This window comes from Pseudophryne corroboree, chromosome 2 (assembly GCF_028390025.1).
Source record: "Pseudophryne corroboree isolate aPseCor3 chromosome 2, aPseCor3.hap2, whole genome shotgun sequence".
NCBI lineage: Eukaryota > Metazoa > Chordata > Amphibia > Anura > Myobatrachidae > Pseudophryne > Pseudophryne corroboree.
The window spans coordinates 846,380,918-846,396,588 of NC_086445.1; the positions used below are offsets into that span (position 1 = coordinate 846,380,918).

At 41.4% G+C, this 15,671-nt stretch overlaps 1 protein-coding gene and 1 long non-coding RNA gene across 6 annotated transcripts in view; one reads left to right on the forward strand and one right to left on the reverse strand.

Moving 5' to 3' along the window:
- GLRA2 (glycine receptor alpha 2) overlaps positions 1-15,671 on the forward strand; it is a 377,430-nt gene that overhangs the window by 78,911 nt on the left and 282,848 nt on the right. For both annotated transcript variants that reach the window (XM_063955778.1, XM_063955780.1), the window contains one exon: positions 12,254-12,477. In XM_063955778.1, the coding sequence (XP_063811848.1) occupies positions 12,254-12,477 (224 nt within the window). The remainder of the gene's footprint in view (positions 1-12,253; positions 12,478-15,671) is intronic.
- The window catches only part of LOC135049848 (uncharacterized), a 37,284-nt gene that overhangs the window by 16,983 nt on the left and 4,630 nt on the right, over positions 1-15,671 (reverse strand). The gene's annotated exons all lie outside the window — the stretch shown is intronic.

Sequence of the window (15,671 nt, forward strand, 5' to 3'; positions counted from 1 at the left end):
TGTGTCACTGTGGGGAAAGGAAGAGCTCACAAGAATCAAATTATCACAAATTCAAGACAATCAAACAAACTGCTGCATTTCATTGAAATGAAAATGGATTGTTTTGGTGATATTGAAGGATTAAAATTACAGGCAACTTGGGTTCATAATTACTCTATCATACTTGACCTGTTAGCTTTAGGGTCAGGGGTGAATTTGAAAGGATTCATTAACAGTTGATGACCATGTGCCAGTATAAAAATTGTCAGTCAGTGTCAGGTTTCGTAGACGATTATTTGCCACTGTGCATCAATTGATGGATAAGAAAGCAAGGGAAAAGAGATTGGCCAATAAATGAGACACACAGTTATAAATTACTGGCCATTCACTCATAACTATGCCATCATGAATTCCAACATCACCTGCAAAAATCATGACACATACAGTATGCCATGTCCCTGATTTTCACAGGCCAAGCCCAGAACCACAGTTTTGTCCCACAGTTTTCAGTTTAGAGCCTGAAGCACAGATACAGAGTATTCAATTAAAAGACTGATTTAGAATCCCTTAACTAAGATGCAATATCACCAAGAAAAATATTAACAAGCCCTTTCCCCCTAGCCGTAGCCCCTGTGTTTGCTCCATACTGCCATTAACCACAGGGCTCTATTACTCCCACATGTCATGGATGTCAACTTCCATTAGGTTGAGCCAGGATAAAGAGATATTTTAGGTGGATGCTACAGGGGCACTGGGGTCATTGACATTTTGTGTGGTCAGAATTGACTACATGTTTTAGACCTGGGTTCCTGTAGTATCCTTACATCAGTGTTAGAGAACAATTTCTACACAGCAAGTTTGAAAAGTTGTAATTCATACTCTGCCTGCTTAACTGTTGTGCACTAATCTTGTCACATAACAGCTTGCTGCAAAGTAGTGAAAGTGAGCATGGATTATATTTAGTGGTTCATTTAAGTGTAAACACTTCATCTTTTTTCATGTACATTATTCTGCTCAGTAACATTGGTGGGGTATGTTATGCCGACATTCAGAATGTTAACACCAGACTGCTGACATCCAAAATGTAAACACCAGCATAACACCGATATGCTGACATTCAGTTTATCGGTACTGATGTTATGTCAACATGTGACATGTTAATATGCACACTGTTTACATGGTCAGAACATGTCAACCTAATCATGTCAATATTGAGAATATAACCGTCAGCAAGTCGTCATCATGTTTTTCTAGTGTTAGGGCTCTAACCACAGCCTAACCCTGACCTGAACCCTAAGCTTAATTTTAAATTTAACCCTAAACTTGTAATGTTGACACTGTGACTGTTACCATTACCAATGTTAGCATAATGAACATGTCAACATTGTGTTTAAGTTGTAACATACTGTACTAACATAGTAACATAGTTATTGAGGTTGAAAAGAGGCAAAATGCCCATCGGGTTCAACCTGTATTCTGTATTAAGCCGAGTTCATTATAATTTCCCAGTTGAAATAATGTTTTATGTCTAGTTAGCAACTATAAATCATGTTCCTCCCAGATTATCAATGTCAATATTTTAAATGCTGTAACCTTGGATATCTTTTTCAGTCAGAAATGTATCCAATCTGTTTTTAAATGCATTTACAGAGTCCGCCATTACCACCTTCTCTGGCAGGGAATTCCAAATCCTTATTGCCCTAACAGTGAAGAACCTTTTCCTACGTTGCGTATGGAATTTTCTCTCCTCTAGCCTCAGCGAGTGCCCTCGTGTCCTATACAGAGTTCTTTTAATAAACAATTCCTCTGATAATTATTTGTAATGTCCCTTTACATATTTAAAGATATTAATGATGTCTCCTCTTAGACGCCTCTTTTCCAGTGTATACATATTCATTCCTAGTAAGCCTTTCCTCATACTACAGTCTCTCTAGCCCTTTAATCAATTTAGTGGCACGCCTTTGAACCCTTTCGAGTTCACAGATATCTTTTTTATAATGTGGTGCCCAAAACTGAACACAAAATTCCAGGTGCAGACGTACCAATGATTTGTACAGCGGCAGGATTACACTCTCGTCCCTTGTCTTAATTCCCCATTTTCTGCACGCTAGCACCTTACTTGCCTTCTTTGCTGCACTTTGACATTGTATACGGTTATTAAGCCTATTAAAACTGAATACTCCCAAATCTCTTTCCAATACTGTTACCCCTAGATTTTCCCCATTTATTATGTAAATTACAAGTTTGTTTTTAGTCCCAAAATACATAACTGTGCATTTTTCTATATTGAACCTCATTCTCTATTTAGACGCCCAGATTTCAAGTTTAGATAAGTCATTCTGTAGACACTCCACATCTATTTCCGAATTAATTACCCTACATAGTTTAGTATCTTCTGTAAAGATTGACACTGAGTTTTCCAGGCCTATTTCTAGGTCATTGATAAATATGTTGAACAGTAGTGGCCCGAGTATGGACCCTTGTAGTATTCCGCTGCCAACTGGTGCCAAGCTGGAGGACATCCCATTGACCACTACTCGCTGTACTCTGTTATTCAGCCAGTTACTTATACATGTACAAATAGTTTTTCCTAGGCCAAGCTCCTTTAATTTGATGATCAGTCTCCTGTGAGGCTCTGTATCGAAGGCTTTTGCAAAATGTAAGTAGACCACATCCATTGCTTTTCCCTGGTCGAGATTGTTGCTCACTTCCTCACAGAAGCTAACTAAATTAGTTTGACATGATCTGTCTCTCACAAACCCATGCTGGTTCTTGCTAATAATCTTAGCGGTATGCAGATACTCCTGTATGCTATCCCTTAAAATTCCTTTCAATATTTTCCCCACTATAGATGTCAAACTAACTGGTCTGTAGTTACCGGGATGATTTTTAGATCCCTTTTTAAATAACTGCACTACCTCAGCTATACGCCAATCCATCGGTACCATGCCTAATCTAATTGAACTATTGAACATCAAGTAGTAGTAGTCTTGCTAGTTGTGACTTAAGCTCCATAAGAACCCTAGGGTGAAGTCCATCTGGGCCAGGTGATTTATTAATCCTAATTTTGCTTAGTCTCTCCTGGACTATTACTTCACTTAAACAAGTATCTAGCCACGAATCATTGCTGTCCCTATCGTTATGAACTACTCCCGCCATCGGTTCTTCTCTGGTGAACACTGATGAAAAAAATTTGTTCAGTATTTTCGCTTTTGTTTCGTCATCATTTATCAATACTCCAAATGTATCTATGTTCTCCTTTTTTAACCTTTCACTGTTTATGTATTTAAAAAAACTTTTTAGGATTGGTTTTGCTCTCCATAGCGATTTGCTTTTCGTTATCATTTTTAGCTGCTCTTATTGCTTTTTTGCGTCTTTTATTGCATTCCTTGTAGTACTGGAATGACTCCTCCTTTCCATTAGATTTAAATGCTTTGAAGGCACACTTCTTTTTAGCCATTTCCTCCTTGACCTTCTTATTAAGCCACATCGGTTTGAGTTTGGTACTCCTGCGATTGCTGCCCATGGGAATGAATTTGTAAATATTGCTATCTAGCAACCATTTAAAGCATCACACATTTCTGTAGTGTTCTTGCCATGAATCAAAACTTCCCAGTCAATGTCGTTTGGTGCACTTCTCAGCATACTGAAGTTTGCCTTTTTAAAGTTAAATGTTTTGGTTGATACCTTATAGCTATGTTTCTTGAAACTGATGTTGAATGTGATCATATAGTGATCGCTGTTACCCAAAGTCTCCCCAACTTTAGTGTTTGATATAATGTCCACATTCTTAGTAATTACTAGATCCAAAGTAGTTTTACCTCTAGTTGTTTCCTCGACTAGTTGAGACAAGTAGTGATCCTTTAACGTATTTAAGAACCTGTTGCCCCTAGCCTTAACCTGTTTCCCTAGCCTTAATCTGTTGCCCCTAGCCTTAACACATGTTACTGTGAATGTGGACATGTTAATTGTTGACATTTCAACCATGGTAACATTCTAATTAACAACATTTACAGTAGACCATACCAACATTCTGGTGTATACAAACACACACAGACACACTCCTTACAAGCCTACTCTCCCGAATGTGGCAGGAGACTCACAATCTTTCAGTTAGTCCCACACACCCCTGGAAGAGTGGGTACTCCTCCCGCTTCCTAGTAAAGATCAGGGTAAAGCGGTGGACGTAATCTTTTTAGACTTTGCTAAAGCTTTCGATACAGTACCTCACATGAGTCGTATCTACAAATTAAGAGAACTTGGGTTAGGGAGCTCAATATACACGGGTTTTGAAACTGGTTAGATAAAAGGAAGCAGCGAGTGGTGGTAAATGGAATTTTTTTAAATTGGACTGAAGTACTCAGTGGTGTGCCACAAGGGTCTATACTTGGACCAATATTGTCATAAATTATCTAGTAGTAAGGGGTAATTCAGACCTGATCGTAGCAGCAAATTTGTTAGCAGTTAGGCCAAACCATGTGCACTGCAGATGTGGTAGATATAACATGTTCAGAGAGAGTTAGATTTGGGTGGGTTATGTTGTTTCTGTGCAGGGCAAATACTGCCTGTTTTATGTTTACACTGCAATTTAGATTTTAGTTTGAACCCGCCCCACCCAAATCTAACTCTCTCTGCACATGTTATACCCCCCCCCTCCTGCAGTGCAAATGGTTTTGCCCAACTGCTAACTAATTTGCTGCTACGATCAGGTCTGAATTACGCCCTAGGTCTAGAGAGCATAGTGTAAATTTTTGCAGATGATGCCAAACTGTGTAAGGTATAAATTCGGTTAGGATGCTGAGTCTCTTCAGAACGACTTATTTAAACTGGAGACATGGGCAGCAAAATGGAGAATGAGGTTTAATATAGACAAATGTATGGTAATGCTACTTTGGTAGCAATAAGATAAATACTACCTACATAATAAATGGGGGGAAATTAGGGGATTCTGTACTGGAAAAAGATTTAGATGTTCACATAGATAACAAACTGAGCAGTTGTACCCAAAGTAGGAATGCAGCAAAAAAGGCAAACAAGGTGTTAGCATAAAGCGGGGAATTGATGCAAGGTATGAGAGTGTTATATTCCCATTATATAAATCATTAGTGAGGCCACATCTCAAATACTGTGCACAATTATGGGCACCATACTACAATAGGATATCCTGGAACAAGAAAAGGATCAGAGACGGGTGACAAAATTGATTAAGGGGATGGATATGCTAGAACAGAGGAAAGGCTTGCTAGGCTAGGCATGTTTACACTGGAATAAAGAAGATTAAGAGGGGACATGATTAACATTTACAAATATATAAGGGGTCAATACACAGAGCTAGCGGTGGAATTGTTTTTGGTAAGATCATCACAAAGGACATGTGGACACCCGCTTAGGTTAGAGGAGAGGAGATTTTGCACACAGAGACAGAAAGGTTTCTTCACAGTAAGGACAATACATATTTGGAATTCCAAAGAATAGTAATGGCAGATTCGGTCATTACTTTTATGAATCAGTTAGATAAATTCCAAATGGATGAGGATTTACCGGGTTATGGTGGGTAAACCATGTATTATAGTATCAAAATGAAGTAATAAAAATAAAAAAGGGAATTGACATAACGGCTAAACATTCACCACAGTTAAATTAGTCTTAACAATATTACAGTGTAGGAGATCACTAACAGGTTGAACTCGATGGACAGATGGTATTTTTTCAACCTTAAAAACTATGTTACTATGTTACTAAGATGGCTGGATGGGGAGAAAACACAGCAAACATTGCATCGTGGGGTGGAGTCGGGGCTTTATGTTTTGTAATTAAGCCCCACAAACTCGCAAATCACAGTGTTTATCCTGAGGTGGGGTGGATACTAATGACGTGGCAGGCCGGCCCTACCCCATAAGGTGGCAAGCATCATCTCCTATACAGGCTTCTCCCGGAGAGGACACACTAACAACAGCAAGGTATAACAAGCCAACAATTCCATATGGACATAGCAATATTTTGGAACAAGCAGACAATGATAAATTCTCGATTTACATCAGAGTTCAATGGAGTCTACAATTTCCATGCTTAGGAGCAGGAACAGGATACACTGATTTGATTGAACTGTTTTGGCATTACTAGGAAAACGACGTCTGTTTTTCACTGATCTACATACCATATGGCATATGGAGGGCATTTAAAAACCCATCAACTCATTGCAACACCATTGTTCCCAAAAGTGCAATGTATAATTTGTTCATATCAAATTAATTATGGTTATTTGTTGTGCATTGCTGGAATAGAGTCTAAAACAGTCTGTTGTGTTGTGGGGTTTGTTAAAGCGATTCATATGCACTAAGGAAATACTGATACTATTCAGATTTGTTCTTAAAAAAAAGAGTTACTTTTAGTGTAACAACGGCAGAACTAAATTATATTATACCATTTGCCTAGTTTTATTTTAGTAATATTACTGCTGCTATATGTACTTTTGGTTCATCATCCATTATATTTGTTGAGGTACTACAAGTACTGCATGACCAATGACATAAAAATTAATATTTTAAATAGCTTTGTACCAAAGAATACCAATTAATTTTTTCTGGTTTATCTCAGTACTACATGGCAAGTTGCTTTATAAAAATGAGCTACCAAAAGGTTTGAAGCGGCCCACAGGGGTCAGGGGCAAACAACCGGTGGTCCCCACTGCCTGCCCCCCCCCCCCCTCCTCTAGGGATCAAGTTCTTGAACTGTGTACCTGAATTATACATCAAATATATGTTACCTTATACTGCCCAGGACCATTGTGTATTTGCTACAGTGCATTGCTGTTATTAATCTGGTACATTAGCATGCGTGCACTAGCTGTATTTACTATGGGGGTAATTCCAAGTTGATCGCAGCAGGATTTTTGTTAGCAATTGGGCAAAACCATGTGCACTGCAGGGGAGGCAGATATAACATGTGCAGAGAGAGTTAGATTTGGGTGTGGTATGTTCAATCTGCAATCTAATTTGCAGTGTAAAAATAAAGCAGCCAGTATTTATCCTGCACAGAAATAAAATAACCCACCCAAATCTAACTCTCTCTACACATGTTATATCTGCCTCCCCTGCAGTGCACATGGTTTTGCCCAATTGCTATCAAAAATCCTGCTGCGATCAACTTGGAATTACCCCCAATATATATTTCAACTCATACCCCTTTTCCACCTACGTACCGTGTCCGATCCGGGATGTTTAACACGGCTACAACCCGTGTCGGCTCCCCCGTTTCCACTACACTTCGACACGGGTTATTCCCGTGTCTGATCTGTTTCCACTTAACCCGGGTAAGCTCTGTAAAAGCCTATTGCTGTCATTACAAATGGACTTTTTACTGTCTCATCAAGATGATGTCATCAAAAGGACCAAAAGGGAGGGGTGGGGCCTGCTCACAGCATTGCAGCAATGGACACCGGTGCAGTAGCTGTGTCTAGCATGGAGTCGCAGACTGTTTGCAGTTTACTGCTGCTTTCTGCTACAGACAGCTTGATGCAGCTTTTCACCTTGTGCTACCTACTGCAGAGCTGGAGAAGGAGAGCTCAATTCTTTGCAGAGAGGGCTACCTATCGACGCAAATATTTGAAAAGGAGGAGAGCGCGTATATCATCCACTGTTGTTATTTCTTTAATAACAATGAACTGTACACCAAGCCGAAGAATGTGGATGAGAGATCGCAGACATGGGGAAGCATTCATGCAGACTATTCTAGCATATCAGGAGGAGCAGTGGATGTCAAACTTCAGGATGTCTCAAAACTGCTGTCCGATATAAGCAGCGGGGATGATGGGCTGCATTGTGAGCTGGGAAGGCTGTGCTGTGTTTCGTCACAGTCCTCGTCGACTGACATCTGGCGACTGGCAGAGCTGGATGACGATAGTGCAATGGGATTTGTTATCGCAGTTTTGCCGAAGACACTATAGCATAGGTCATAATATGGCCATTCCATACGCCCAGCACCACTTTTCTTGCGGTTATGGTCGTGTACTTTGGTGAATTGTCTGCGTAGTGCCTTCAATTTGTTAACGACTTGTTGCTGGGTTTTTTGGATGCCCCTTTCTGCCAGCATAAGCGATATGTTCTTGTAGACGATAGCATCCTTAACTGTTCCAGTCACCTGCCTTCTTATTTCTTCCTCTCCCCGAATATTAAGCAGCTCCTTGATCTCTGTGTCTGACCAGATATGGCTAGCCATGTTGCTGTGCTGGAGCTTCTGCTGCTGTATATTGTCTGTTTGTTTGGAAGCTGCTGCAATAAAAAGATCTGTATGTACCCAGCGCGACTTCAGAGTGTTTTGTTTGCTGCCTCAATGCCTGCATGTGCCCAGCGTGTCTCCCAGGGATGACATCATCTTCCAGTGCCCCAGAAGCACCAATCAGCGTCTCAGAGCGTTACTCGGGTCTGAAAACACGTGTAATGACCGTTTCCACTGCACCGCTATCCGTGTCATTACCGTGTTCTACCCAGGTAAATAGCCGGGTTGGATTCCCGGGTCACTCAACCCGTGTTGACCCGTTTCCACCTACTAAAAATCCGTGTTGATGCGCGCCCCCGTGCAAAAACACGGGTAAAAACAGCTAGTGGAAAAGGGGTATTAGAGGCCCAGACCTGGTTCTCTGGTGAGGTAAATCAATGTGGTGGCTGGCCACACCCCCTTTGTAGACTGGCCACAACCCTAAACATGGGCCTCTACCATTGCATTCCCCCGGTGGGCCCTTTTCACCCCAGTTCAACACTAGTTACTAATAAAATGTACACATATATGGATACATTTCAGAAACAGTGGGGTAAATTTACTAAGGTGTGAGATTTTTAGTACTGGTGATGTTTCCCATAGCAACCAATCAGATTATATCTATTATCCGCTAGAAGCAGCTAGATAAATGGTAAGCAGAATCTGATTGGTTGCCATGGGCAACATCACCAGTTCTAAAAATCTCCCACCTTAGTAGATTTACCCCAGTATTTACTATCTGTGAGTTTGGAGACTGAAAAACAAAAACATCATTCAATGTGCTGTGCTTTGCAAAACCCTATACCATTTGTGATTCAGGCTAAACCACAGGAATCCAGTGTTATCCCTTCCATTTTATATAAGTCCAATGTTACTTTTCATTGGGCATTGTCCTGTAGATCATACCAAAATCAGTTAAAATATAGCACACTACAAATGTCAGCATGCACTCACAGACTATGAATGTTATTACATGCTGGCATTTCTAGAACTAAATGTGACAGACTGCCCAATTCAGAGTTGTACGCTAGGCCGCTGCTTTCGCAATTGAATGATTATTGGCAGGCTGTGCACACACTGCAAATGCGCATAGGTATCTTGCAAATGCATTGGCAATGAGGACCCAGTCGCAAAGTAATTGACAATTTGCGGCTGGTAACATGGAGTTAACAGGTAGCGGAGGTAAAAATGCAGGTGTTTCATGGCCGTTTTGGGGGCATGTATGTGATTGCAGCTGCAAGCTCCTGCTTATAAAAACATGGCGCCTGCATGACTATTGCCCTGTTAGTCTGCGTAGCTATAGACATACGCAATATATATGTGAGCAGCCGATGTTTAACATTCTTACGTATAGGCTGCGTATTTGTACACAAATTGTGAATGAGTTGCGCTCACTTCAATGGGCATCTTTTTTTCTCTTCATTCCTGGGCGTCAGCTTTACTTGCTAACATTAGCAGTTGTGTAACATAGAAATTGCAATTGCAAATACATTAGTGAGCAACTCTGAATTAGGCCCAGAATGTGCAAGGATGCAAGTGCATGCTTGCATCTGTAGCAACACAAGTACACAAGTGTGCACTGTAACTGTTGCCACTTATTAAATAGTGGTGGCCTATTTATAATAATAAAAAAAAATTGTGGTGTCTCAATAAGGAAATAGATACAGAGCAAAAAACTGTAATTAATATACAAATAATATTTTCCCTTTGGTACTGAAATAATAGTATTTAACCACTTTAGTACCTAAATACATAGTATTACCCTCTAAGACATCTATATAAATAGTATTGACCCCTTTCATATCTAAATAAATATTTCTCCCTAAAGTTTTTAAATAAATGGCATTTATCCCTTTAATACATAAATAAAAAAGTATTTCCCCTTTCAGCGTATAAAGTATATAGTGTCCTTTACTAACTAAATAAATAGTATTCCTTCTTTATTATCTAAATACAAAGTTCCCTTCCTAAGTATCTCAATAAATAGTATTGACCCCTTTAGTATTTAAATAAACCTTATTCAAATTATAAAATGCCTATTTTATAAAAAGCAAACTGGCAGAGCTGGTTCTGCCACATTTGCCTATTCTTTTTTATGTCCGTGGACTTCAAGTCCCTTTCAATTCCCCAACATCTGGCCACTGGACCAAGCCTCGAGGCCATTATATTGTAATAAGATGAAAAAAACATGAGTAATACTGAAAGAGGGACAAGATAAGAAAAGTGAAAAAGATTGTAATTTTATGAACCGTGAGCTCTGTGTGAAAATTTAGATGCCAAAATATAAGACCAATGGGCCAAATTCCATAAGGATAGCAAATTCTGCTAATTAGCAGACTTTGCTATCCTTTTCCTAGCATGCTGGGGGCCGCCTATCGCTGGGCAAGTCCGCCCAGCATGCTGACTGGTGCCTCCCCCCCCCCCCTTGATGAAGCAGAAATTGCGATCGCCTCGCAATTTCTGTTTCATCGTACAATTGAATTATGACTCCTGCCGGCGTGTTCATGATTGCGGCGGCTGCGTGAGGTCATCATGCCCCTGTTTGATTGCCTCCTCCCCCCGTTCGGCCACCATCACCCGCCGTTCGTGCTGCATTCCCCACGCAACGCTCTGTCTCCTCCCTGGAAACTGAGCATTGCCCGCCCCACCACCTCGTCTGCCTGATTGACAAGCAGAGGCGATCGCATTTTCTGTGGCCCCCCCACAAAAAGTGCGGGCACATGTGCAGGATGGTCGCTGCGCATGCGCCAGTGGGGCGATTGTAAAAATGCGATCCAACCTGAATTAGCCCTAATATCTGTAATAATCATACAGAAGATGAGCCTCATGTAATGAATGGTAATCAACAGATCAGTGTGAGATCTGTGTTATCAGTACTGTAATGAGCAGAATTTGCAATCCTTTGGATAGCATGCTGGGGGCCGCCCATTGCTGGGCAAGGCCACCCAGCATGCTGACCAGCACCTCCCTCAGTTCAACAAGCAGAAATTGTGATTGCATTGCAATTTCTGCTTGTTAGCAGAAACTAAGGAAGCTTCCTGCTGGCGCAGCGAAGCTGAGCCCGCAGGAGTCCCACTGCCAGCTTACCAGTCGCAGCGGCTGCGTTTGACATCATGCAGCTGCCATGATCATGCCCCTGACACCCCCCACCCCATTGGGCTGTCTTTGCCCCCGTTTGCACCGCACAGCCCCAGCAACACTCCGTCTCCTCCTTGGAAATGGACACTGGAAACACTTGCAGCCAGCTTGATTTATTGCCAATGACTGACATAGTCCGTGGTAATATTATATCAGAGATAATATAATAGCCATAGTTTATGCCACTTGAAAATAAAACTTTTTGTTATAAAAAACTTGCTGCAAATCACTGGCATACTGCACATGTATTTTGCTTGTGTAAATGTTCTTATAAGCTGCCATGATTAAAGAACAGGCTCAGGGCAAAGCCTGAGACATACTGTACACTACTCACCCTACCAACCCCCTCCCTTCCCCCAGGACATACACTACCTGCCCTTCACCCATTCCGCATGACATCCACAACTCTGCTGGCCGGGGGACAGTCACTACTGTTGTCTCCTTCTCCTGCCCACTTTTGCTGGCTTCCAGTTAAGAGGCAACCAATGCACATGCCTATGGCTAATATTCTAACTGAAGTGTTTGGGGATTGCTGTTCAGCAATTATAGCTTTACCGATAAATGGAGTATTTGATAAAACATTCTATAGTATTTAATATAACAATACCATTTAATATTTGACTCATTCACAGACATTTAATAGATGTATATAGTTACATAATATTTGGATTAAAATGTGAAATTTGTTTGATGGATCATACTAACTTTTTTTAAATGATGTTTGGAAAAGTACTGAAAAACCGTGTGTACTTCCAAAGGCACCTGCGTAATTTTGTAAAACAGTGCAGGATCCTATGGTAGTGAAGAAATGATGTCACGTCACATGTCACTATAGACCACTTTCAGCAGGGAAATTAACTATTTACTCACTATTTTCTAGGACTACAGAGTGAATATTTTTTTGCGGCAGCAATGGAATGACCCACGGCTGTCTTACAGTGAATACCCTGATGACTCCTTGGATTTGGATCCTTCTATGTTGGATTCTATTTGGAAACCAGATTTATTTTTTGCTAATGAAAAGGGGGCAAACTTCCATGATGTCACAACAGACAACAAACTACTGAGGATTTTTAAAAATGGAAACGTGTTGTACAGTATTAGGTAAGGCAAAGTGTCTCTCTATTTGGTCCACTACAGACAGGTATAATTATTACATGAACATTGTTATATCATTATAGGTTGGATTGGAATGCATTTAAAATTATACACATAAAATTAATTTTATATTAGTTTAGCCATTATGGTCCTGTTACTGCGTTCAGTGTATCTGGTGTACAGTATTTTCAAACTGCTCATCTGGAACAGAGCATACACAAGTACAGGCGATGCAGAGCTGTAGGCAGTGGCGGATCCAGGACAAAATTACAGGGGAAGCACTGTGACAAGAGAAAGGAGGGGGTTATCTGCGTTTGCGCTCCTGGTAAAGTGGGCATGGCCTCACAACAAGGGCATGGCCTCAAAGGGAATGCCATAACTGTATTATGGGGAGAGAGTGATGCCTTGGAGACGCAGAGGGTGAAAGGAGAGAGAGGGTTGTGGGTAGCTAGTGGTGCAAGGGAAAGTGAGAGGATGAGGCAGTGGGTTACGGGGAGAGATAGTAGGTGATAGAGAGGCAGTGGGGGACAGGAGAGGGTGACAGTGAAGACAGTGGGTGATGCCAGGGGGAGGCAGTGGGCGATGTAGAGGATGATGGGGAGAGGCAATGGGTGACAGGGAGACGTTAACAGGAGAGAGCGCTGACAGGGAGAGAGACTTGGAGATGGAGAGGCAGTAACAGGGAGAAGATGATGGGGAAGAGAAAGTTAGAGACAGGGAGAAGCAGAGGATGACGATGAGAGGGTGATGCCTTAGAGAGACAGAGGGTGACAGAAAAGAGAGGGTGATTGGGAGATAGTGACACGAGAGAGGCATTGGCTGAGACAATGGGTCACAGGGATAGATAGTGGAAGACAGAGAGGCAGGAGGTGACACGGAGAGGCAGTGGGTTACAGGGAGAGGACTCCTGTTACAGAAAAAACTTTAACTGTGTCCATCTCTGAATAACATCTTATGTCTATAATTATTAATTTTATTTACTTCCTTCAACAGGAAAAAAAACTCACACATACAATATCACTATGCTACATCTCCCCTACATGCCACAGTACATCATTATGCAACATCCCCTCTACATGCTGCACTACATCACTAGGCTACAACCACCCCTGCATGTCACACTACATTACTACACTACAACCATTACTGCATGCTGCACTACATCACTACACTAAAACCCCACCACACACTGCATTACATCACTACACTACAATCCCCCCTACACAACTCACTACATCACTACACTGAACTACATTCTTCACAATAACATTAAAACAACCCAGTTCCTACCTCCACATGAACTTACTAAGATGTCCTCTGTCTAACAGAGCTCTAGAGTACAATGAGCCAGGGTTATGGTAGAGTGGAAGGAGGGGGTGAACCTGGCCCTCTGGTTGGGAGAGAGCATGGCAGTGGGGAAGAAGGAGGCAGGCTAAGGGGATGGGCCTGGTCTAATGGATATGAAAGAGCAGGATAGAGAGGAAGAATTCAGGGTGTCAGGGTAGGCGGGAAAAAGTGGGTGGGCTGGTTCTCTGGCAGGGAAAGAGCAGGATTAGAGGGAAGGGGGCAGGCTGAGGGGATGAAGGGGCAGGTCTTGTCCTCTGCATATCACCATATGCTCCGGCATAATGAATACCACAGGTGGGAGCGGAGGGGCGGTGCATGGCAGATGCAGGGGTGAGCAGGAAGGGCTGGGGGCCAGCCTTAGCTCCACTGTGACCATCCCCCTCAATTTGTCTCCAGCTGGCAGCAGCGCTGCAGCAGTCATCTCTTCAGGTAGTGGACACACTGCACTCTTTATTGGAAAGAGCCCTCATGCTGCTTCTCAGCTTGAACAGCCCTCAAGCCAGCCCTGATATAACCACCAGCTGTGGGAACTGCTACAATTTACAGGCTGCCAGAGGGCTGATAGGCTGACTGACAGCCAGCAGCCATTATTTAAATATAATAATAATAATTATTATTATTATTATTATTATTATTATTAAAAAAACTCAATCTCAATGACTGCTTTCTAAAATTATGCAACATTTGTTTTGCTTGTTTAAGTGAATAATAAATTTGAAATAATCGTACCACATCTAATGCCTGACAGCTTAGTGATACAATCTGAAATACAGCTGTAAATGCGATTTTGCATAAGTTTTCAGAATTTTTAACTTGGGAACATGTCAAGTACATTATCCAGTTCATTTCACAATAGCACCCAACTGTCTCCTATTTCTTAGTGGAATGGCATTTGGTGTCACTTAGACAAGAGATACCATTCTATCCCATGTAATAGTTTGACAGGTTGCGTGTCACTTCCCTCCTTATAAACAAGAGCGTGTTGATGAGTGATTGAACATGAGACAGAAATATATTTTGATGTATATTTAAAAATGTTATCTGTCCTAGGCGGCTTCTATATTTTTTCAGGTAGAAACCGGTGAATTAGAAAAAAAAATGACAGCATAACATATAGCTAATAGAAAATCCCATTTTTTTTATTTATTGTGTCTTAAGATGATTGATTCGGCCATGTAGACTTTCGGCCCTTGTCACGTTATACCAGTTGCCATAGAAAGACATGTATCAATGTTAAGCTCCAAACCAGGGACACTTCATTGTTTGTGGGTTGCTTTACTTAGGACTAGAATCTATTAGTTTCACATTGATTTATTTCTAATATAAAATATAATATTTCTTATTGACAGTAATGCTGTATGTATATATCATATACTGTACTATAGTCCCCCTGTGCACAATACAAGGGAACTACTGTTCAGAATAATTTAAAATGATTGCTATTTTTTCTGTTTCATTCATATTGCATGTTTCTCTGCCACCGTGTTATTGCAAACTACAAATTTTTAAAATTAAAATAAAGGAGGAATGAGTGTTGGAAATAGTGATGTGATATCATTAAGCAGGGCCATAACTAGGTGTGTGCCTGCGATGCCTGGAACACAGCGCATATGCACTGTGGGCACAGAATCGCCAGAACACCCACAGGTCCATGCTGCAAAGTGTGTCTGCACTATGTAGCTGCTGCGCCCGGGTATTTGTTACAGTGTTACATAGAACATTAGCCGGACAGCATTGCAGCTTGTTGTCCACATGCTCTGCCCCTCCCAACTCCCCACTGTGTGGTTGCAGCATCTACTGTAAGGTAAAGTTGTATGCTCCAGGGAGAGGTGTGAGACAATCAATACACACAC